Consider the following 25,774-nt stretch of genomic DNA (forward strand, 5'->3'; position numbering starts at 1 on the left):
GTAAAAAAGCTGTCCTTGAAACAGTCTTGATATGTTCGTCAAAAGAGAGATCTGGGTCCAGAGTAACGCCGAGGTCCTTCAGTTTTATTTGAGACAACTGTACATCCATCAAGATTAATTATCAGATTCAACAGAGGATCTCTTTGTTTCTTGGGACCTAGAACTAGCATCTCTGTTTTGTCCGAGTTTAAAAGTAGAAAATGTGCCGCTATCCAGCTCCTTTATGTCTGAAATACAGGCTTCCAGGAAGGGCAATTTTTGGGCTTCACCATGTTTCATCGACATGTACAGCTGTGTGTCGTCCGCATAGCAGTGAAAGTTAACATTAAGTTCCCGAATCATTTACCACCTTCACAGGTGTAGTTTCAGTACTATGATGAGGTCTAAAACCAGACTGAAGCGTTTGGTATACATTGTTTGTCTTCAGGAAGGCAGTGAGTTGCTGCGCAACAGCTTTTTCAAAATGTTTTTAGAGGAATGGGAGATTCAATATAGGCCGATCGTTTAAAAAATATATTTTCTGTGTCAAGGGTTGGCTTTTTCAAGAGATGCGTTATTACTGCCACTTTTAGTGAGTTTGGTACACATCCGGTGGACAGGGAGCCGTTTATTATGTTCACCATAGAAGGGCCAAGCACAGGAAGCAGCTCTTTCAGTAGTTTAGTTGGAATGGGGTCCAGTATGCAGCTTGAAGGTTTAGAGGCCATGACTATTTTCATCAACGTGTCAAGGTACATAGGATTAAAAAACTTGAGTGTCTCCCATGATCCTAGGTCCTGGCAGTGTTGTGCAGGCTCAGGACAACTGAGCTTTATAGAAATACTCTGATTTAAAGAGGAGGCCGTAATTTTCTTTCTAATGATCATGATCTTTTCGTTCATGAATTTCATGAATTTATCACTGCTGAAGTGAAAGCCATCTTCTCTTGGGGAATGCTGCTTTTTAGTTAGCTTTAACAGTATCAAACAGTATCAAAAATACATTTAGGATTGTTCTTATTTTCCTCAATTAAGTTGGAAAATAGGATGATCGAGTGGCAGTGAGGGCTCTTCGATACTGTACGGTACTGTCTTTCCAAGCTTGTCGGAAGACTTCCAGTTTGATGTAGCGCCATTTCCGTTCCAATTTTCTGGAAGCTTGCTTCAGGGCTCAGGTATTTTCTGTATACCAGGGAGCTAGTTTCTTATGACAAATGTTTTTTGTTTTTAGGGGTGGCGATTGTGTCTAGGGTATTACGCAAGGTTAAATTGAGTTCCTCAGTTAGGTGGTTAACTCATTTTTGTACTCTGACATCCTTGGGTAGGTGGATGGATGGGCATCTCGGAATCTTCGCGTTGTCCAAGAATTTATAGCACGACTTTTGATGATCCTTGGTTGGGGTCTGAGCAGATTATTTGTTGCGATTGCAAACGCAATAAAATGGTGGTCCGATAGTCCAGGATTATGAGGAAAAACATTAAGAGCCACATTATTTATTCCACGGGACAAAACTAGGTCCAGAGTGTGACTGTGGCAGTGAGTAGGTCCGGAGATATGTTGGATAAAACCCACAGAGTCGATGATGGCTCCGAAAGCCTTTCGGAGTGGGTCTGTGGACTTTTCCATGGGAATATTAAAGTCACGAAAAATTAGAATGACTACAAGATCCGATAGGAATTCAGGGAACTCAGTGAGGAACGCTGTATACGGCCCAGGAGGCCTGTAAACAGTAGCTATAAAAAGTGATTGAGTAGGCTGCATAGATTTCATGACTAGAAGCTCAAAAGATGAAAACGCACGTTTTTTTTTTTTGTAGATTGAAATTTGCTATCGTAAATGTTTGCAACACCTCTGCCTTTGCGGGATGCGCAGGGATATGGTCACTAGTGTAACCAGGAGGACAGGCCTCATTTAACACATCAAATTCATCAGGCTTAAGCCATCTTTCAGTCATGCCAATCACATCAAGATTATGATCAGTGCTTAGTTCATTGACTATAACTGCCTTGGAAGTGAGGGATCTAACATTAAGTAGCCCTATTTTGAGATGTGAGATATCACAATCTCTTTCAATAATGACAGGATTGGAGGAGGTGTTTATTTCAGTGAGATTGGTAAGGCGAACACTGCCATGTTTAGTTTTGCCCATCCTAGATTGAGGCACAGACACCGATCAATGGGGATAGCTGAGCTGACTACACTGACTGCGCTAGTGGCAGACTCCACTAAGCTGTCAGGCTGGCTATCTCATTGTGTAGCTAGAGGAGTTATATCACACTACCGCAATAAACTAAGTTAAAACGCAGAGACTCCAAGACCACTGAGTGCTTTTGAAGTGGTAGGTAAGGTGCGGAAATACGGAGCCCATCTCCGCTGCACTGTATCCGCATGATGGACGGCACCCTACACACTGAAGCAAGGCCAATTTGCAATGAATATAGGCTACAAGGTACATAGGGTAATTCACTGAGATGAGATCCTCAGAGCCCTTGTGAGATCATATGCTGACACATGCACATTTGTGGCCTGCTGGAGGTCATTTTGCAGGGCTCTGGCAGTGCTCCTCCTTGCACAAAGGCGGAGGTAGCGGTCCTGCTGCTGGGTTGTTGCCCTCCTACGGCCTCCTTCACGTCTCCTGATGTACTGGCCTGTCTCCTGGTAGCGCCTCCATGCTCTGGACACTACGCTGACAGACACAGCAAACCATCTTGCCACAGCTCGCATTGATGTGCCATCTTGGATGAGCTGCACTACCTGAGCCACTTGTGTGGGTTGTAGACTCCGTCTCATGCTACCACTAGAGTGAAAGCACCGCCAGCATTCAAAGGTGACCAAAACATCAGCCAGGAAGCATAGGAACTGAGAAGTGGTCTGTGGTCACCACCTGCAGAATCACTCCTTTATTGGGGGTGTCTTGCTAATTGCCTATAATTTCCACCTTTTGTCTATTCCATTTGCACAACAGCATGTGAAATGTATTGTCAATCAGTGTTGCTTCCTAATTGGACAGTTTGATTTCACAGAAGTGTGATGGACTTGGAGTTACATTGTGTTGTTTGTGTTCCCTTTATTTTTTTGAGCAGTGTATATACAGGCGGAGGCGTATCACGTTATTCACGTAGCCTTCCACGTTATTCACGTAGCCTTCCACGTTATTCACGTAGCCTTCCACGTTATTCACGTAGCCTTCCACGTTATTCACGTAGCCTTCCACGTTATTCACGTAGCCTTCCACGTTATTCACGTAGCCTTCCACGTTATTCACGTAGCCTTCCACGTTATTCACGTAGCCTTCCACGTTATTCACGTAGCCTTCCACGTTATTCACGTAGCCTTCCACGTTTTTCACGTACCCTTCCACGTTTTTCACATAGCCCACCACAGATGAGCAAAGTTATAAACAACATTTTTTATGGAGACCCAAAGGAGTCGTACCTAACCACCCAGTGGCTGTCTATAGTCCCCCTACACACAATCTCGCACGCACTCCGTGGCGTGCTCTGTGCTCTGTCCATGGTGCTGGTACAGCGCCGCAGAGATACCGATTTTGCGCCAACCTGTCACTCAATAATTGTAACTTTTTCTGAACAATGTGATTTAAATTATTTAAGTTGGGGTATAGATGACAAAAATGCAGAATGGGGTTAAATTATTAGGCCTACTGATTATTTCTCACTATCTACTTGCGAGCTACTCATTAACAGCCCACGAGCTACCGGACATGCAGTTTTCTGCTAAGGGTGCAACCTTAGGTAGGTCAATGGAAGGTTACTCCGAGTCAGTCTGTGCTACGACAAAACCTAATCAGACATGCATCTGCTCATAATGGTTTTAACAGGCAAAGTGAGATAATACAATGAATTTGCTCATGGTGCACGCAGCTCAAATTATATGTGACAACACCTTTGGACCAACACCTTCGGACATGAAACAACGATACAAATGTAACAGCACAACGAAATAGAAAAACGATTTTATTTTGCAGTTGCTCTTTTTCATTTTAAACCTCAGTGGTGCAACTAGTGCTTTTTAAGTGCACTGTAAACGGTGTGCGCAGGAGCAAAGCAAGGTCAAAACCATTCATCTTTTTGATATAATTATATATAATTAATTATATCATATATAAAATGCACATATCTATTTTAATACAGACCAGCTCAAAACAATATTAATCAATGAAAACGACAAATTACCCAATGGATTTTTATAATATTATGGTAAAAAAGTGGGGGTGCAAAAACATGTAAACATTGCACCCCTATTTTGAAAGTGGTGATGCAGCTGCTTCTGTTTTCTCTGTTGCTCAGGCACCTATATACACACACACACACACACACACACACACACACAAAACAGAGACCCAGAGGTATAACCACACACACAGGTCAGTCCAGCAGTGTTTGTTCAGCGTTGCCCTTGATAATGTCCTGGTGCATCTGGTGTTTCCAAGAGCAGTGAAAGTAAGTTATTCTTATTCTATTTTTGTATTGATGTTCACATAGCATTTGTTATACAGTTGACACAAATTGGTCATTTGTATTGATCTACAAAGAATAGTGTGTAGACCTACAAAATTAAAAAACTACAAGGCTAATTGCCACGTCACTTGCATGATGTATTGCCTATTGCAACACAATGTTTTTCAGTATGCTGTCATAGCCGTAATACGGCTGATTTAGTGTCTATACAGCCACTAGATGGTGATGTTGTAACAGATTCCATTGAGAATATAAACAAACATGCTCCTAAACTCATCTGGGAACAATAAACCTCTGTACTAGAGTCTGATCCCAGAAAGAGGCAGCCTGACTCGCCTACATCTCAGTCTCCTCAAACGTTGATACCACTCTTGTATGTGCCTTGAGGTACTATTCTGGGACTACTGTTAATATGGATATCAAATGGACCTCAGCCAACACATTTGCAATTTTTCCTTTTCGATTTTACCCTTGCCCTTGGGCAAGGGTGCTCCTACAGACATTCACATTGAGACAGTGAACGTCAGTGAAGATCAGTCTTCACTTAGCCTAATCTACGTCCCCTTCTAACCCTCATTGGTTAGCTATATCATTCCAAGTCTTTGGCAACTGAGGAATGTGTGTAAACAGAGCATTGTGACCTTCTGGCTCTAGAAGCTCTGCCTGGAGTAGCTGAAGTTCCCCCAGCCAGTGACAGGCCAATGAAAGGATGACTTGTGACTCTGTTAGCCAACCCAACTGCCACTACCTACTTCCTGGTGGGAAACAGGAAGTGTTGCAACCCCCTGACTGCTGGTGTTTGTGAGGCTAACGCAGGACACACTGGAGCTCGCACACTTCCCTCCCTCTCATCATGAGATGATATGGCATTTGCCTTTTGAGAAGGTACCGTGGGGTCTGAAATTATTGTCACCCTTGGCCTTGATAAAGATGAGCAATAATGACAGTATAAAATAAATCATTCAAATACTGAGCTACATTGTATGCAAGAAAAACTGGGAATTATTTTATACTAATACAATTGCTCAGAGAAAGTAATACAAAACATATTGAATTCGTATAAATAAAGTAGTCAAAGGTTTAGTATTCAGTCTCATATTCCCAGCAAGCAATGACTACATCAAGCTTGTGACTCTACAAACATGTTGGATGCCTTCGCAGTTCGTTTTGGTGGGGTTTCAGATTATTTTGTTCCCAATAGAATCAAATGATGTTATTAGTCACAGGCGCCGAACACGACAGGTGTAGACAGTGAAATGCGTACTTACAAACCCCTAACCAACAATGCAGTTTAAAAAATATGAATAAGAAGTAAAAGTAACAAGTAGTTAAAGAGCAGCAGTAAAATGACAATAGAGAGTCTAGGCTATATACAGGGGGTACCGGTACAGATTCAATGTGTGGGGACACCGGTTAGTCGAGGTTATTGAGATAATATGTACAGTTGAAGAAGTCGGAAGTTTACTTACCCCTTAGCCAAATACATTTAAACTCAGTTTTTCACAATTCCTGACATTTAATCCTCGTAAAAACTCCCTGTCTTAGGTCAGTGAGGGTCACCACTTTATTTTAAGAATGTGAAATGTCAGAATAATAGTAGATAGAATGATTTATTTCAGCTTTTATTTCTTTCATCACATTCCCAGTGGGTCAGAAGTTTACACTCAGTTTGTATTTGGTAGCATTGCCTTTTAAATTGTTTAACTTGGGTCAAAAGTTTCAGGTAGCCTTCCACAAGCTTCCCACAATAAGTTGGGTGAATTTTGGCCCATTCCTCCTGACAGAGCTTGTGTAACTGAGTCAGGTTTATAGGCCTCCTTGCTCGCACACGCTTTTTCAGTTCTGCCCACAAATGTTCTATAGGGTTGAGTGCAGGGCTTTGTGATGGCCACTCCAATACCTTGACCTTGTTGTCCTTAAGCCATTTTGCCACAACTTTGGAAGTATGCTTGGGGTCATTGTCCATTTGGAAGACCCATTTGCGACCAAGCTTTAACTGCCTGACTGATGTCTTGAGATGTTCCTTCAATATATCCACATCATTTTCCTCCCTCATGATGCCATCTATTTTGTGAAGTCCACCAGACCCTCCTGCTGAAAAGCACCCCCACAACATGATACTACCAGCCCCGTGCTTCACGGTTGGGATGGTGTTCTTCGGCTTGCAAGCCTCCCCCTTTTTCCTCCAAACATGATGGTCTTTATGGCCAAACAGTTCTATTTTTGTTTCATCAGACCAGAGGACATTTCTCCAAAAAGTACAATCTTTGTCCCCATGTGCAGTTGCACACCATAGTCTGGCTTTTCTATGGGGGTTTTAGAGCAGTGGCTTCTTCCTTGCTGAGCGGCCTTTCAGGTTATGTCGATATAGGACTCGTTTTACAGTGGATCTTGATACTTTTGTACCTGTTTCCTCCAGCATCTTCACAAGGTCCTTTGCTGCTGTTCTGGGATTGATTTGCACTTTTCACAGCAAAGTACATTCATCTCTAGGAGACAGAACGCGTCTCCTTCCTGAGCGGTATGACGCCTGCGTGGTCCCATGGTGTTTATACTTGCGTACTATTGTTTGTACAGATGAACGTGGTACCTTCAAGCGTTTGGAAATTGCTCCCAAGGATGAACCAGACTTGTCAAGGTTCACAATTTTTTTCTGAGGTCTTGGCCGATTTCTTTTGATTTTCCCGTGATGTCAAGCAAAGAGGCACTGAGTTTGAAGGTAGGCCTTGAAATACATCCACAGGTACACCTCCAATTGACTCATTAGGTCAATTAACCTATCAGAAGATTTTAAAACCATGTCATCGTTTTCTGGAATTTTCCAAGCTCTTTAGAGGCACAGTCAACTTAGTGTATGTAAACTTCTGACCCACTGGAATTGTGATACAGTGAATTATAACTGAAATAATCCGTCTGTAAACAATTGTTGGAAAAATAACTTATGTCATGCACAAAGTAGATGTCCTAACCAACTTGCCCAAACTATAGTTTGTTAACAAGAAATTTGTGGAGTGGTTGAAAAACGAGTTTTAATGACTCCAACATAAGTGTATGAAAACTTCCGACTTCAACTGTACATGTAAGTAGAGTTATTAAAGTGACTATGAATAGATAATAATAGTTTTTTGGGGGGATGGCGGAGCTCCCAACCTGCTCCACTACAGCCCCGTTGATGAGAATGGGGGCGTGCTCGGTACTCCTTTTCCTGTAGTCCACAATCATCTCTTTTGTCTTGATCACGTTGTGGGAGAGGTTGTCCTGGCACCACACGGCCAGGTCTCTGACCTCCCTATAGGCTGTCTCATCGTTGTTGGTGATCAGGCCTACCACTGTTGTCATCAGCAAACTTAATTGTGGTGTTGGAGTCGTGCCTGGCTGTGCAGTCATGAGTGAACAGGGAGTACAGGAGGGGACGGAACACGCACCCCTGAGGGGCCCCCATGTTGAGGATCAGCGTGGCTGATGTGTTGTTACCTACCCACCTGGGGGCGGCCCGTCAACGTCCAGGATCCAGTTGCAGAGGGAGATGTTTAGTCCCAGGGTCCTTAGCTTATTGATGAGCTTTGAGGGCACTATGGTGTTGAACGCTGAGCTGTAGTCAATTAATAGCATTCTCACATATGAGTTCCTTTTGTCCAGGTGGGAAAGGGCAGTGTGGAGTGCAAATGAGATTGCATCATCTGTGGATCTGTTAGGGTGGTATGCAAATTGGAGTGGGTCTAGGGTTTCTGGGATAATGGTGTTGATGTGAGCCTTTCAAAGCACTTCATGGCTACAGATGTGAATGCTATGGGTCTGTAGTCATTTTGTCAGGTAAATAATGTATTGTAACTTTTATTGTAAATAAGAATATATTTTTCTAAACACTTCTACATTAATGTGGATGCGACAGTACCATGATTACATATAATCCTGAATGAATCGTGAATAATGATGAGTGCGAAAGTAACAGAAGGTCAAAGATGATACATTTGTTTACATCCCTGTAGTGAGCATTTCGCCTTTGCCAAGATTATCCATCCACCTGATCATGATTAAACAACATGATCAGTACACAGGTGCACCTTGTGCTGGGGACAATATGCAGTTTTGTAACACAACACAAGGCCACAGATTCCTCAAGCTTTGAAGGAGTTTGCAATTGGAATGCTGACTGCAGAATTGTCCACCAGAGCTGTTGCCAGAAAATTGAATGTTCATTTCTCTACCATAAGTGCCAACAACATCATTTTAGAGAATTTGGCAGTATGTCCAACCGGCCTCACAACTGCAGACCACGTGTAACAACGCCAGCCCAGGACCTCCACATCCGGCTTCTTCACCTGCGGGATTGTCACCTGGACAGCTGATGTTTGTGGGTTTGCACAACTGAAGAATTTCTGCGCGAACTGTCAGAAAGCGTCTCAGAGAAGCTGACCTGCGTGCTCGTCATCCTCATCAGGGTCTTGACCTGCTTGCACTTCGGCGTCGTAACTGACTTCAGTGGGCAAAATTCTCACTTTCGATGGCCACTGGCACGTTGGAGAAGTGTGCTCTTCATAGATGAATCCTGGTTTAAACTGCACTGGGCAGTTGACAGACCCCTTCCCTTGTATGGCGTTGCAAGCGTTTTGCTGTTGTCAACGCTGTGAACAGAGTGTCCCATAGTGGCGGTGGGGTTATGGTATGGGCAGGCATGAGCTACACACAACGAACACAATTGCATTTTTATCTATGTCAATTTGAATGCACAGAGATACCCTGACGAGATTCTGAAGCCCATTGTCGTGCCATTCATCCGCCACCTCATGTTTCAGCGTGATATTGCACGGCCCCATGTCGCAAGGATCTGTACACAATTCCTGGAAGCTGAAAATGTCCCAGATCTTCCATGGCCTGCATACTCACCAGACATGTCACCCATTGAGCATGTTTGGAATGCTCTGGATCGACGTATGACAGTGTGTTCCAGTTCCTGCCAATATCCAGCAACTTCGCACAGCCATTGAAAAAGAATGGGACAACATTCCAAAGGCCACAATCAACAGCATGATCAACTTTATGCAAAGGAGACGTGTCGTGCTGCACGAGGTAAATGGTGGTCACACCAGATACTGACTGGTTTTCTGATCCACACACTTACCTTTCTTTTAAGGTATCTGTGACCAACAGATGCACATCTGTATTCCCAGTCATGTGAAATCCCTAGATTAGGGTCCAATTGAATTATTTAAATTGACTGATTTCCTTTTATATATGAACTGTAACTCTTTGAAATTGTTGCATGTTGTGTTTTATATTTTTGCTCTGTATATACGGCTTGCCCTGTCAACAGACAAACATGCCATTCTGTAGAGATGGAGAGACACGAACACTGACGCTCTAAACTTAAACGTTGCCTTCGTAGCCACACACACACACGCACACAGACACTGGCTCTATTTGTAGGTGGGATCAAGCAGCCATGTTTTACCTGAGTGTGTTGTGTTCTACCCTACAGCTGATGATCTTTGGCTTCTTCCTGTGTCTGGATGCCTTCCTCTACGTGTTCACGCTGCTTCCCCTCCGGGTGCTGCTGGCCCTGCTACACCTCCTCACCCTGCCCTGCTGCAGCCTCGGGTGAGCCCACACACACACACTCTGGGTCACGTTTCAGTGGGTGCTCCGTACTGAACGTTGCAGATAGAAATGCAGTGAATGGATCTGAAATGCGTGTCTGTTCTACCAGATGTGTTTCTATCTGAACGTTCCGCAAAGTGGAGCCCTGCTGAACGCAGCTCTGGCACTGACAAAGAAACACTGCATGATTCGATTGTAAATATCCGTGTTTTGTGACCACTACCATATCTATCTATGACAGATCATTCTTTGCACTATGTTCTTGGAATTTAAGTTTACAACAGGAGTGGTGAATGGGGAAACATGTATAGGGCAATATATCACCCAGCTTTCCCAGAAAATAGACCTAGTTCCCCAAGTGAATTGCACTTGGGGCATAATCCTAACTTTGAGTGTCACTCAAACTTTCATGTAAATCACACCCTGATATCAGTGAGATTTGCATGTAGTGTATCTAGTTAGAATTTGGCCCTTCAGAAGACGGATACATACGTAAGCTAGGTTTATGTATACTTTACAGTAAGTATTGTAATCACTCGGTTTGCCTGTGGCTGGTCTGTACCAAGGTCACTTTCTTCCCTTGCCTTCTTTCCCTGCAGGGCAAACGTATGCCCCTACTGCAATCGGAGCAGGTACGCTAGTCTCACGTCTGCCACAGCTTTATCATTTATAAGAAATAGAGTTTCTCCATCTTGTTTGTCCTGATATGCAGCTTTGTGCTGTGTTCTTCATGCTCCATGCTAAAGCCACCGAGGCGCCATTTTGGATTAAGTAGTGTTCACAAACAGGGCTGTGCTCGCCATGGCAACACGTATACTAAACTGTACGCTTTCCCTGCAAGGGCTCATATACATAGTGGACATGGTTTCTTCAAGACTGGCCCACCAAACCGATTTCCCACGGTATATCAACGCTCCAGTCTTGTTGAAATGCTTGACATCAAATTACAACACACCAACAATGTGCCGTTCTCCCTGCTTGCTTGAGGACTCCTGTCTGAACAATCTCTCTCCAGAGTGTGTACGGAATGCATAATGTCAGAGTATGTAGGCCTAACTGAAGGGAAAGCAGTAGCTGATTTATTTTTATGGAGGCCTGCAGCTTGCCGGGGCCTGTGGTAGTGGATTGGCGATAGCTGTGCGCTGCAGATGCTCAGGAAAAGGCATTGCGTCGACAGATGGCTTGAGCGCGCTACGCCTCGAGTTTCAGCACCCTCACTCTCTCTCAATCCCCACACGGACACAGAAGCCGTATTCAGGCACTGTGACTGACTACTAGCTTTACTGAGGTATTTTCTAGGTAAACATACAACAAAAAAGGAACTGATAAGTGATATGTTTGACCACACCTCAAATGGCACTCCAGAGTTCAAGATGTGCTGTTTTGAATTCCTTAGCTTGAAAACATGTTAATGTACCTTATCCACTCTATCCAGAAAATGAGTATGAATTGCAAAGGTTATTTGCCAAGTCCACTCCTATATCTGCATACCACTGCTGGCTTGCTTCTGAAGCTAAGCAGGGTTGGTCCTGGTCAGTCCCTGGATGGGAGACCAGATGCTGCTGGAAGTGGTGTTGGAGGGCCAGTAGGAGGCACTCTTTCCTCTGGTCTAAAAAAAAAAATATCCCAATGCCCCAGGGCAGTGATTGGGGACACTGTCCTGTATAGGGTGCCGTCTTTCGGATGGGACGTTAAACGGGTGTCCTGACTCTCTGAGGTCATTAAAGATCCCATGGCACTTATCGTAAGAGTAGGGGTGTTAACCCCGGTGTCCTGGCTAAATTCCCAATCTGGCCCTCAAACCATCATGGTCACCTAATAATCCCCAGTTTACAATTGGCTCATTCATCCCCCTCCTCTCCCCTGTAACTATTCCCCAGGTCGTTGCTGCAAATGAGAACGTGTTCTCAGTCAACTTACCTGGTAAAATAACGGTAAAATAAATAAATAAAAATCTTTGAGTGTCATTTTTTTGGCCTGTTTTGACCTTAACCTGTCATTTTTTGGGGCTGTTTTGACCTTACCCTGTCATTTTTTTGGTCTGTTTTGACCTTACCCTGTCATTTTTTTGGAAGTCGTGTCAGGCCAAAGAGGATGTATTGTAATTTCAATAGTTAAAAACGATGTCTTAACTGACGAACAGCTGTCGGCACACTCAATCTTTCAGATCTGAGATGCCCCAAGAGAGGCTTAGCCAAAACTCCACACCTCCGCTAATAACACGTATTCCAGTACTTTGTCCTGAAAAACTGTTCCTCTCGCACAGCACAGCTCAGCGCTGATGGCTGTGGCCTTTGTGAGAGCCGTTTGATGATGCAGCATGCCCTTTTGTGTCTGTCTGCATGGCAGCGAAGCATGACTGACCTTTATACACACACACACACCTCTGTTGTTGGCCTGAGCTGCAGTTAGTCAGCTAGGGGGCTATCAGATTCATGGTGATGGCTGGTGCCTGTGCCAGGGGAACAGCGTTACACAGGGCCTGGCATTCACTAACATACACTGGCAGGACAGAGAGTACACTCTCTCTCATCGTGCATTTTACTTTAATAGCCTAAGCAGTGTCATGTTATGGGTCATTCACTGGTCACTCCTCTGCGAAGGTCCACTAGAATGTGCCAAAGTGCTGTGTGAGTGCGGCCAGTAGAGGGTGCCAGAGCACCAGCAGTGAATTCTTCTTGTTTATGCCCCAGTATGAATTGGCATATGATATAGCATATGCTTCCTTCTTCCTCTCGTTTGAGGTTATCACTGATCTCTAAATGATTGAATAAGTGAAAGAAATCTTCCAGGCCCCCCCCTGTATTTATCGAAGTCCATCTTGCCGTAACTTTTATGATAACGAAGATTATGAAGCTGATGTTGTTTGCCTCCCTTCATACTTCAATGCCCACTGCACACAATTTGGGAAGTAGATCAGACACCTGATTTTAAAGCATTCTAATTTGCACTGTCTGAACTCAAGCCCCTCTCTCTCACCCCAGCGCCACTGCCACCTTCCCAAAATAACCTCCCGACAGACAGACTGAGCTACTGTGATGTTTTGCACCTCCCCGGCCGATCCCCTTGTGAATGGTTATTCTAAGTCATACCGCAGGCATGGAGAAATCTAAAGGTGTGTTTTTTTTCTCCTCCTCCCACTCCCTTTTAGGAAGCTTTTTTGGCAACGTCTTTAAGTTCACCAAGGTGAGGGTGTTTGATGGATAGTCTCATTTGTGGGGTTTTATGCCGTTATTCAATCTATTGCACGTAGTGGATTCTTGAATATCGCAAAGTCAGCTCCGTCCATTCGGGACGGGCTGCTGTACAAATCAAACACACGCTTGAAAGAGCTGTCCAGAAATCCAACGTCTGCAATCGATTTGAAATCCGGCCTTAGTTTGAGTAATACGTAGTAAAGTGGTGGGCATGCAAAGGACTAAGGTGCTAGTATGCAGCAGTTATACTAGCTTAGATCTACGGTAGATCCGTCTATTTAGTAGCCTTTCACATAACTAGCTCCATGTCTTGACCTTCTACTCCCCAACAGAGACTCAAAAGCCCTATGGATTTGTCGGTCTTCCCCTAGCATGCTCTCATGCTGCGCGCCATTTACCATTCGAGTCTCCTACTCATTATTGGTGTAGCTTACATTACATATGTGTTAATGTAACAGATTTGGTTAGCTACTTCATTCATCCCCCCCCCCCCCACCAACTCATCATCGGTTGAATGTGTTCGATGTTACATCCAACCCCGATCAACCCCCGAGTTCACAAAAGTTTCTATTTATAATGTTTATAACGAGCAGCATTAACATCAGCCAATAACAAATAGTCCCGGATGCTCAAAAGACCTGGACACAGTCGTTCTACTGGTGCCTTGACAACCCCTGTGGGTATTAAACTACTTTGACACGGCACACATGACTCCTGTCCTGACATTGACCTTATAGCCTAATAGTGCATGAAGCTAACAGCCAACCAAGATCCCAATGTTCACTGTGTCATATCTCACAACAGTGTGATCACAAGCACTAGGCCTACTAAATTGTGGTCACTAATGTAATTAGATTGTGTGTGTACATGCGTACATATGTATGACTAGGCTCTGTGTGTGTACGTGTGCATACAGTACGTGCAGATGTATGACTAGGCTGTGTGTGTGTGTGTGTACATGCAGATGTGTGGCTAGGCTGTGTGTGTGTGTACATGCAGATGTGTGACTAGGCTGTGTGTGTGTGTGTGTACATGCAGATGTGTGGCTAGGCTGTGTGTGTGTGTGTGTACATGCAGATGTGTGACTAGGCTGTGTGTGTGTACATGCAGATGTGTCACTAGGCTGTGTGTGTGTGTACATGCAGATGTGTGACTAGGCTGTGTGTGCATGTACATGCAAATGTATGACTAGGCTGTGTGCATGTATGACTAGGATGTGTGTACACTACTTGTCAAAAGTTTTAGAACACCTACTCATTCAAGGGTTTTCTTTATTTTTACTATTTTCTGCATTGTAGAATAATAGTGAAGACATAACTCTGAAATAACACATACAGAATCATGTAGTAACCAAAAAAGTTTTAAACAAATCAAAATATAATTTAGATTTGAGATTCTTCAAATAGCCACCCTTTGCCTTCATGACAGCTTTGCACACTCTTGGCATTCTCTCAACTACATTTGAAGTCAGAAGTTGACATACACCTTAGACTGAGTTGAAATGTACTTAGCTTTCACAATTCCTGACATTTAATCCTACAAAAATTCCCTGTTTTAGGTTAGTTAGGATCACCACTTTATTTTAAGAATGTGAAATGTCAGAATTAAAGTGGAGAGAATGATTATTTCAGCTTTTATTTCTTTCATCACATTCCCAGTGGGTCAGAAGTTTACATACACTCAATTAGTATTTGGTAGCATTGCCTAACACGAAACATTTTGTGTAGCCTTCCACAAGCTTCCCACAATAAGTTGGGTGAATTTTGGCCCATTCCTCCTGACAGAGCTGGTTTAACTGAGTGAGGTTCTTAGGCCTCCTTGCTCACACACTCTTTTTCAGTTCTGCTGACAAATGTTCTATAGGATTGAGGTAAGGGCTTTGTGATGGCCACTCCAATACCTTGACTTTGTTGTCCTTAAGCCATTTTGCCACAACTTTGGAAGTATGCTTGGGGTCATTGTCCATTTGGAAGACCCATTTGCGACCAAGTTTTAACTTCCTGACTGATGTCTTGAGATGTTGCTTCAATATATCCACATAATTTTCCTTCCACATGATGCCATCTATTTTGTGAAGTGCACCAGTCCCTCCTACTGCAAAGCACCCCCACAACATGATGCTGCCACCCCCGTGCTTCATGGTTGGGATGGTATTCTTTGGCTTGCAAGCCTCCCCCTTTTTCCTCCAAACATAACGATGGTCATTATGGCTAAACAGTTCTATTTTTGTTTCATCAGACCAGAGGACATTTCTCCAAAAAGTACGATCTTTGTCCCCATGTGCAGTTGCAAACCGTAGTCTGGCTTTATATGGTGGTTTTGGAGCAGTGGCTTCTTCCTTGCTGAGCGGCCTTTCAGGTTATGTCGATATACGACTCGTTTAACTGTGGATGTAGATACTTTTGTACCTGTTTCCTCCAGAATCTTCGCAAGGTCCTTTTGCTGTTGTTCTGGGATTGATTTGAACTTTTCGCAGCAAAGTACGTTCATCTCTAGGAGACAGAACGCGTCTCCTTCCTGAGCGGTATGACGCCTGCGTGGTCCCATGGTGTTTATACTTACGTACTATTTTTTTGTACAGATGAACATGGTACCTTCAAGCGTTTGGAAATTGCTCCCAAGGATGAACCAGACTTGTCAAGGTCTACAATTTTTTTTTTCCTGAGGTCTTGTCTGATTTCTTTTGATTTTCCCATGATGTCAAGCAAAGAGGCACTGAGTTTGAAGGTAGGCCTTGAAATACATCCACAGGTACACCGCCAATTGACTCTTTATGTCAATTAGCCTATCAGAAGCTTTTAAAACCATGTCATCGTTTTCTGGAATTTTCGAAGCTGTTTAAAGGCACAGTCAACTTAGTGTATGTAAACTTCTGACCCACTGGAATTGTGATACAGTGAATTATAAGTGAAATAATCTGTCTGTAAACAATTGTTGGAAAAATGACTTGTGTCATGCACAAAGTAGATGTCCTAACCGACTTGCCAAGACTATAGTTTGATAACAAGAAATGTGTGGAGTGGTTGAAAAACGAGTTTTAATGACTCCAACCTAAGTGTATGTAAACTTCCGACTTCAACTTAAGCTTCATGAGGTAGTCACCTGGAATGCATTTCGATTAACATGTGTGCCTTAAGTTAATTTGTGGAATTTCTTTCCTTCTGAATGCGTTTGAGCCAATCAGTTGTGTTGTGACAAGGTAGGGGTGGTATACAGAAGCTGGCCCTATTTGGTAAAAGACCAAGTCCATATTATGGCAAGAACAGCTCAAATAAGCCAAGAGAAATGTCAGTCCATCATTATTTTAAGATGTGAACGTCAGTCAATCCAGAAAATTAGGAACTTTGACATTTTCTTCAAGTTCAGTCACAAAAACCATCAAGCGCAATGATGAAACTGGCTCTCATGAGGATCGCCAAAGGAATGAAAGACCCAGAGTTACCTCTGCTGCAGAGGATAAGTTCATTAGAGTTACCAGCCTCAGAAATTGCAGCCCAAATAAATACTTCAGAGTTCAAGTAACAGACACATCTCAATATTGACTGTTCAGAGGAGACTGGGTGAATCAGGCCTTCATGGTCGAATTGCTGCAAAGAAACCACTACTGAAGGACACCAATAAGAAGAGACTTGCTTGGGCAAAGAAACATGAGCAATGAACATTAGACCGGTGGAAATGTGTCTTTTGCTCTGGAGTCCAAAATGGATATGTTTGGTTCTATCCGCTGTGTCTTTGTGAGACGTGGTGTGGTTGAACGGATCTCCGCATGTGTATTTCCCACCGTAAAGCAGAGGAGGTGGCGGAGGAGGTGTTATGGTGTGGGGGTGCTCTGCTGGTGACACTGTCTGATTGTATTTATTTTAATCAGCATGGCATCCACAGCATTCTGCAGTGATACGCCATCCCATCTGGTTTGCGCTTAGTGGGACGATCATTTGTTTTTCAACAGGACAATGACCCAACACACCTCCAGGCTGTGTAAGGGCTATTTTACCAAGGAGGAGAGCGATGGAGTGCTGCATCAGATGACCTGGCCCCCACAATCTCCCGACATCAACCAAATTGAGATGGTTTGGGATGAGTCGTCCCACAGACTTAAGGAAAAGCAGCCAACAAGTGCTGAGCATTTGTGGGAGCGCCTTCACGACTGCTGGAAAAGCATTCCAGGTGAAGCTGGTTGAGAGAATGCCCAGCGTGTGCAAAGCTGTCATCAAGCCAAATGGTGGCTATTTGAAGAATCTCAAATATAACATGTATTTTGATTTAACACTTTTTTTGGTTACTACATGATTCCATATGTGTTATTTCATCGTTTCGATGTCTTCACTATTATTCTACAATGTGGAAAATAGTAAAAATAAAGAAAAACCCTTGAATGAGTAGGTGTTCTAAACCGCTTGACCGCTAGTGTACATGCATACAGTACATGCAGATGTATGACTAGGCTGTGTGTGTGTACATGCAGATGTATTCAAGGTTCTATTTGTAACGTGTGTGTCTGTTCTGCCAGTGGCTCTCGCCTGCTGCAGCCGGCCCAGGTGTGTGACATCTTGAAGGGACTGATAATGGTGCTGTGCTACTCCATGATGCACTACGTGGACTACAGCATGATGTACCACCTGATCCGGGGACAGTCCGTCATCAAACTCTACATCATCTACAACATGCTGGAGGTACAATGGGTTGGATTTAGAGCTGTTGTAGGAATGCGATCAAATGGTTCCACTCTCTAGCTTTCACTGGTCCAGTCGCGTTAGGTCAGTGAGTAGGCCTACGTCAAGGAAAATCTATTATTGATGGCTGAAGTATTTGATTAGGGCCTCGGATACCCTGTTTCATCTGAAATGGTTGTTATTAGGGAAAAAAGTGTTGTAGCTGGCGTAAAAAGACGTCTGAGTGGAGTTCCCACATCCTGTTTTCAGCGATAAAGGAAGCTAGGTTGAATTAGCTGTATCCCTGAACCGCATGCATCCGGTTGTTGGTAACTAAGGGTGTGCCGATTTTATAAACCATACAAAAAAATTGTCATAGACTCAAGTCACGTAAGTCAGACCGTTCTCTCTGCTACCGCACGACAAGCGGTACTGGAGCGCCTTGTCTAGGTCCAAACTGCTCCTTGACAGCTTCTACTCCCAAGCCATAAGACTGCTAAACAATTAATCAAATGGCTACCCGGACTATTTACCTTGACCACCCCCACCCTTTGTTTTTACACTGCTGCTACTCGCTCTTTATCATCTATGCATAGTCACTTTACCCCTACCTACATGTACAAATTACCTTGACTAACCTGTACCCCCGCACATTTACTCGGTACCAGTAACCCCTGTATATAGCCTCGTTATTGTTATGTAATTCTACTGTGTTTATTTTTACTTTATTTTATCTAGTAAATTATTTTCTTAACTCTCTTTCTTCAACTGCACTGTTGGTTAAGTGCATGTAAGTAAGCATTTCACCATTATCAGTCCCTTAAAGATGTCCCACAACACCTGTTGTATTCGGCGAAGTGACATACAGTTAAGCGCTGGTAATCTGTCATAGTCTATCGCCCGTTGTATCACTTACACGTCGCAAGTCACATCCTTAACCCATGCTTAACTTGACTTGAACTACTTGCCTTCCCTGTTTAGGTAGCCGACAGGCTGTTCTCGTCGTTTGGCCAAGACATCCTTGACGCTCTCTACTGGACGGCCACCGAGCCCAAAGAGAGGAAGAGAGACAGCATTGGGGTCATCCCCCATTTCATCATGGCTGTATTCTACGTCTGTATCCTTCATGGAGAACTAGGAAATGCACACAGGAAGAACTCTACTGTAGGAAGGTGTGACACCTCGACTTCTATCATCTTACAGGCGGCACCTTTCAGTTAGCGTTGTTGTTTTTTGATATGTCAATAATGTGAGTCCACACACGCTCACTCAAACACCCACCCCTTACTGCAGCCGATGCTATTGTCACCACGTTCAGTGTTTTCCTGAGCCTCTGTCTCAGTCCTGCATGCCATCCTCATCATGGTCCAGGCGTCAACGCTCAACGTGGCTTTCAACTCCCACAATAAGTCCCTGCTCACCATCATGATGTCCAACAACGTGAGTGTGCACGCACTCACACACACACACACACACGTAATCCTAAAATGTAGCGGACACTCAAATACATGTTCCTGTATTTCCTGCATTTCCTGCATGTACAGTTTGTGGAGATCAAAGGAAGTGTGTTCAAGAAGTTTGAGAAGAATAACCTCTTTCAGATGTCCAACAGTGGTAAGTTACTGTAACTTGTGCCATGGGCATTACACTGTACATTTTAATTGTGCTATGGACATTATTTCTAACACTATTTCTCTGATTCAAAACGCTCTACATGTTAGACATTTTCTTTGCTCGGAGTCTTTTTTTCTCTCTATGCGATGGGTTAAGCCTTCTCTCTCTCTCTCTCTCTCTCTCTCTCTCTCGTCCTTTTGAAGCGGCAATCGGAGCTGTTTATTCAGCTTTGATAACACGGAAGAAATGCGCCATAGATTTGAATGCATGCTGAACTCTTCCTCTTTGTGCCTGCAGGCTGCATGTTTTCATCTTTGTTGCTGTCACTCTGCAGGAACGCAAAGACCTGAAAATAAGCTTGAATCATTTCCTATTCCCCCCCCCCCCTTTTGCAATTTGCTTGCGTCTTTGAAGACCCAGTCTGTTTAGCAAGTTACACTTGCTTCCAAACCACACAGGATCCCAACGAATGGGATATTTATGCCAAATGATGTATGTGGCTTTGAAAGTACATGGGGAAAAATGGCTGCCCTTTTTTGTTGATATTACATAGTGGTGTTGGTACATGATTCTAAGTATTAGGTAGTAACGAATATGTATGTATTTGCATTTTAGATATCAAGGAACGGTTCACCAGCTACGTGCTCCTTCTCATCGTCTGCCTCAGGAACATGGAGCAGTTCTCATGGAGCCCAGGTAACCATGTCACACACACTACAGCGAAACATGCAAAGGAAATTCTTGGATCCATTTTATTATGTTCACAAGAACGGGTGATTTTTAGATTTTTTTAGATTTTTTATTTTACCCCCGTTTTCTCCCCAATTTCGATCTCGTCTCATCGCTGCAACTCCCCGACGGGCTCAGGAGGCGAAGGTCGACGTGTTGGAGGAAACACTGTGCACCTGGGAAAGCGTGCAGGCACCCGGCCCGCCACAAGGAGTCGCTAGAGCGCAATGAACCAAGTAAAGCCCCCCCCCGGCCAAATCCCTCCCCTAACCCGGACGACACTGGGCTAATCCCTATGGGACCCCCGATCACAGCCGGTTGTGATACAGCCCGTGATCGACCCCGGGTCTGTAGTGACGTCTCTAGCGCTGCGATGCCCTGCCTTAGACCGCTTCTCAGGAGGCCCACAGTTTGCTGCTACTGCCACCGTTGAAAAAGAAATCACCCTGATCCTTGGTGCCCTTTTTTTAAAGCTGTTCCATTCAACCCCCAAAGACATTGTGATGTTGATAGGACAGAGGTGATGAGAGTAAGGCCACGCTATCTGACAGCTCTCTTAATAAAGTCAGCTGGCCCTGACAGATTTGGAATGTCAGCAACGGTGATGATGCTCATGTTGTACTCTGACAGGATCTGAGCCTTATGGCATAACCTAGACCTCATCCACAACCATTTTGGGCAGACTTGCTGCACCACATGGATATGAAGATTGTATTTTATCAAGTCAAATCCACTACTGTTTAACTTATTGTACTAAGCCTAAAACAATATATGATTAAACAAAGAAATCATTAAATGTACAATTTGAGTCAAAAAAAATAAAAAAAAAGACCAGATTTTCGGTAAGGTAAAGAAAGAATGGTGTAGATTTGAGAAATTCACTTCACAAGTCAGTTGTCTTGTCTCCAGATCATCTCTGGGTGTTGTTACCTGATGTCATCATGGTGATCGCCTCAGAGATCGCAGTGGACGTCATCAAACACGCCTTCATCACCAAGTTCAACGAGATCACGGCAGATGTAAGGATGGATCACACAGATGATAACTAATGATTCGATGAGTTGGAGTTAAAGGAACTGAAAAGCTTTCATGTCGCACACACTCGCACACCAAGAGGGAACGGTGTATTTTGAGGTCAAATCCCATTTTTAATTCACCCACTTCAAGGAATTAATTGAAATTCACAGTTCACAAATACAACAATCCCCATTAGGAATACATTGCGCTTTTGAATGTCTTGAATAAGAATTTCAATTAATCTACTGAATAAATTGATTAAGAAAACACATTTCCCTCTGGGTGTGTGACTGTGAAATATATGTTCACTGGAGAGGGTCTGCTTCGTTCATGTTTGAAGGATTACACAGCGGTTTGCCCTGTTTTTATGTACAGCGTGGCACTGTTGTTTAGCTAGCCGCCCACACTGCTGTGTGCCTCAATCTCTGTAGCGTGCCACGAGTCCCTCCGCTCCCCTCTGCCCTATTTCTAAATCACAACACATCACATTATGCCCCAATAGTGCTACTGGGCTAGCAACGTTCTCATCCTCAGCCGCAACAACGAGCTATCCCACCGTCAATCACGACCCATCCCCAGCTCTTGTGTGGTGAGAAACCTTGCCTAAGACCCGAAGGCTTTTCGATCGAAGGGCTCACGCGGTCCTGTGGCGAAATAGGAGATGCGGGTTTGAATTCAGTCGGAATCGTTGGTGCCGTGATTCCGCGAGGAGGAGTTGGTCATAGGGGGGAGGAGTGTAATGGCGGTGGGTTTGGTGAACCGTTCTGGCGTGACAAGTAACCTTCGCTGAGACCTGAAAACTGCCCGGGCTTTAGCTCAGCCGGCTAACACGGTCTTCAAATCCAGTCGGTCGTACTCACTTGTGGTCTAGTCTAATGGTATCAAGTGTTTTTCTCAGAGCCATAGCAGATGGTTACAAGCTTCATATCAAACCACAGAGATACATTATAATAACAAACTATGTGTTCTGTTCGTCTCTGTGATAATAACATGGCTGTTCTGTATCCGCAGGTATACAGTGAATACAGAGCCAGCCTGGCCTTCGATCTCATCAGCTGTCGGCAGAAAAACGTACGTAGCACTTCTCGAACACAGTGATTTAGGCGTCCGGCTCCACTATCCCTACAGTTTCAATATCTGGGTTTTGTTCACTGCTGTAGTCGATGTGTGGCTGAGGCTTGTTTTTTTGTCAATGGGCAGGCCTGCACAGACTACAGCGATTCCGTAGCCAGAAGAATGGGCTTCATTCCTCTTCCTCTTGCAGTCCTGGTAAGATCAGCCTTGTACACCAGTCCAATGCAGTGGTTAACCTTCCATTATATGTAGATGGCCAGTGTGTTTAAGTGGGCACTAATTATATGCTTTTGATTGTGTTTGTATTGATGTCGATCAACTAACAGTTCCGTCTTGTATAAGGGAGTTTATTAGTTGCACGACAATGTGGTTGACGTAACTACATTTTGTTGGATTGATTTGAATTCTGATTAACTGTAACGTGCAACAACGTTTCTTCTGAAGCTTCTCGATGTTGTAATTGACAGCTAATCCGAGTGGTGATGAGTTCAGTGAATGTACAGGGAGCCCTGTCCTGCTCCTGTGTGTTCCTCTTTTACATGGGGTAAGACTCAAATCCAGTTCTTATTCTCTGTCGTGTTTGATGATTTGCAGATAGATAGATACATAGCACCCCTTCCGCGAGTTTCGTAGACAAACCCGACGCGTCAGTCCCGCAATACGGCTAGCGTTATTTGTGAGCATAGCATTCACGCTATGTCCTAGGCGCATTTAAATGGGGCGCCTCGATGATGTCCGTGCCAGTCTGTTCCCATTGAGTTACTTTAGCATGAGTCTTCACGTTAGCCCTCTGCTTGGCTTAGGGCTTTTATTTTTTTAACTTCTTTTTTTTCACCCTGTGGGTATAAACCACTGAAGAGTTAGCCTGAGGTGAAATGCAATGTTGTTATCTCCAGTGCCCACCCACCCCCTCACCCCCATATATAGATAGATAGATATTCTTTTAAATAGCTGTATTCCCAATAGACCCTGGTATCTGTGAGAAGACCACAGTACGGCTTGCAAAAGCCCTCGGAGGGCATTTGGTACACAGACCTAGATGTGGCTGTCTCTCTCGATCGTATTTCAAATGCATCATAAGCTTCAGATATGCAGAAGCCGAGTGCGTCCCGGAGCTGTTTTCTGTCCATGAACTTAGCGTTGTAAAGCCTAACTTTAATTTTCCACAGTAAAAACCCTTCATACTCAGTGTGAGGTATATGGCTGTTTTTGTGGGTGGTGTTGCTATTCCCTAATACGCAGGGCTCTACACAGACCTTTTCTACAAGGAGCATGTGCGCGCCTAAGTAAAAGAAAATACATTTAAAAAAGGCGAACACTAAGAAATTTAGGAGCACAATGAAAAACATTTGAGGTATTAAAACTAGAATCCTTAATTTTTGTAGGCCCACTGGTGTTACTAAATAAAAATTCCAGGTCGCGCAGCTAAATATTTAAGCGCATATGTGTGTAAAATGGTCGCACAGTAGAGCCCTGATATGGTGAGATTGAGAAACTTTTGAATTGGCCATTTTTTAAATGTAATATCAAATATGTGCCATACCAGTATACCTTATCTGTATATCCATATAGAATCAAATGTAGACCTGTTCACAATGGGAAACAAACACACATGACTATACTGTAGTCTGCTTCTCTTCTCACTTTCACCTTGGATATCATTACTTGTCTTTTCCCTGTGTAGAATGGTGACCCTGAAAGTGCTTAACAGTATTGTGCTGCTGGGGAAGTCGTGTGTGTACGTGAAGAGAGCCAACATGGAGGACAAGCTGTTTGAGAAGCCCCCCACAGCCGCCCCGGGGAAGACGCCCAGTCGAACCAGCAAGACATCCAGGTGTACTGCCCCCTCAGGTACCCAGTGACAAACAAATACCCTAGTATTTATATTCCTTTACCTTCATTTTACCAGGCGAGGGAACATCTCATTTATAATAATGACTAGGGAACAGGTAAAAACCTTGCACGAGACCATGAAGACTTGTGTCTCCTTCCTGAGCCTTTCGCTCAGCGGGCTAACACCATCTTAAGGCATGAAGAAGACCCAGATTTGAACCCAGTCAGTCACATACAGCCTCAATAAGACACTCAGTTCCATTCAATTCCTCATTCTTCTTAGCAATCCCAGCTTGCCAAACCCAGCCTCAAGCAAGCAGATGTGTGTTCCGACTCGGGTAATTGACCTCCTACATCTCCACACGCGCCTCTCCTTCATCCACATCGAAACTGCTACTGAAATTCAAAACTGAAACTGCTGCTCGATGCGGATGAATGAGATAAATTGTCAGTTGTGTGTGTGTGTAGAGCTTCAGTATTTTTTTCTCCAGCATGGCAGACAAGCCCGCTGAGAGCATTAGCGCGACAAGTGACACCACGTCACATCAAAGCTTTTCTCACTCCTGTATTTTTACAGAACCACAGTTTTCAGGCAAAATAAGCAGGAGTATAGTATGTGAAATGTTAAAGTGCCAATGCATATCACGTGGGGTCAGAAAGTCACTGAACGCTTGCGCTGCTATTCTTAATTAGCCCATCTGTAACTGTACTGTACCCAACTCAGCTGTCTCTTCTGGGCTGCGTCCATCAGTGCGCACCGTAGCAAAACGTTTTGCGTCGGAAAATGGATATGAGCGTCTCTTATTGGACGAGTTCAGGTAGTTTTAGTCCGTTTCATTCTGTGTGGTGCCTATTGAATACCGCCCTGGTGAAACAGGTTACTTTTAGCCCCCTGATTCCAATGGATTCCTTACTATACTAACAGACTAGTTTGCCTCGTTCTTCATAACGATTTGGTTCTAATTGGAGGTGCCATATGTTTAAGGTGCCTATTGAAAGTTTTCAGACCCCTAGACCTTTTCCACATTTTATAAAGTTACAGCCTTATTCTAAAATTTGATTAAATGTGTTTTTTTTTCATCAGTCTACACACACATAAAAAAAAATCTAAAATAAGTTTAGAAATGTTTGATATTTTATTACAAATAAAAAACAGAAATCACATTTACAAAAGTATTCAGACCTTTTACTCGGTACTTTGTTGAAGCACTTTTTGGCAGAGATTACAGCCTCTAATTTTCTTGGTTATGACGCTACAAGCTTGGCACACCTGTATTTGGGGAGTTTCTCCCATTCTTCTCTGCAGATCCTCTCAAGCTCTGTCAGGTTGGATGGGGAGCGTTGCTACAGCTCTCCAGAGATGTTTGATCGGGTTCAAGTCCGTGCTCTGGCTGGGCCGTTCAAGGACATTCAGAGACTAATCTTCTTGGAAGGTGAATCTTCACCCCTGTCTGAGGTCCTGTGTGTTCTGAAGCAGGTTCTCATCAAGGATCTCTCTGTACTTTGCTCCGTTCATCTTTGCCCTGATCCTAACTAGTCTTCTAGTCCCTGCCGCTGAAAAACACCCCCACAGGAGGATGCTGCCACAACCATGCGTCAGGGA

General features: G+C 43.8%; 1 protein-coding gene across 2 annotated transcripts in view; it reads left to right on the forward strand.

The window, feature by feature from the left end:
- LOC129827982 (transmembrane anterior posterior transformation protein 1 homolog) overlaps positions 1–25,774 on the forward strand; it is a 36,106-nt gene that overhangs the window by 5,352 nt on the left and 4,980 nt on the right. Inside the window, exons 1-12 of one of the 2 annotated variants that reach the window (XM_055889336.1) lie at positions 984–2,806; positions 9,937–10,055; positions 17,763–17,925; positions 18,886–19,021; positions 19,247–19,344; positions 19,449–19,518; positions 20,134–20,214; positions 21,157–21,266; positions 22,276–22,335; positions 22,465–22,533; positions 22,806–22,882; positions 24,023–24,189. In XM_055889336.1, coding sequence (XP_055745311.1) covers positions 9,940–10,055; positions 17,763–17,925; positions 18,886–19,021; positions 19,247–19,344; positions 19,449–19,518; positions 20,134–20,214; positions 21,157–21,266; positions 22,276–22,335; positions 22,465–22,533; positions 22,806–22,882; positions 24,023–24,189 — 1,147 coding nt within the window. In that variant the 5' untranslated portion in view covers positions 984–2,806; positions 9,937–9,939. Of the gene's footprint in view, positions 1–983; positions 2,807–9,936; positions 10,056–17,762; positions 17,926–18,885; positions 19,022–19,246; positions 19,345–19,448; positions 19,519–20,133; positions 20,215–21,156; positions 21,267–22,275; positions 22,336–22,464; positions 22,534–22,805; positions 22,883–24,022; positions 24,190–25,774 lie in introns of those variants that run through there. The other variant, XM_055889335.1, reaches the window with a different exon arrangement.

Source organism: Salvelinus fontinalis, chromosome 29 (genome assembly GCF_029448725.1).
Source record: "Salvelinus fontinalis isolate EN_2023a chromosome 29, ASM2944872v1, whole genome shotgun sequence".
In the NCBI taxonomy this organism is placed as follows: Eukaryota; Metazoa; Chordata; class Actinopteri; order Salmoniformes; family Salmonidae; genus Salvelinus; species Salvelinus fontinalis.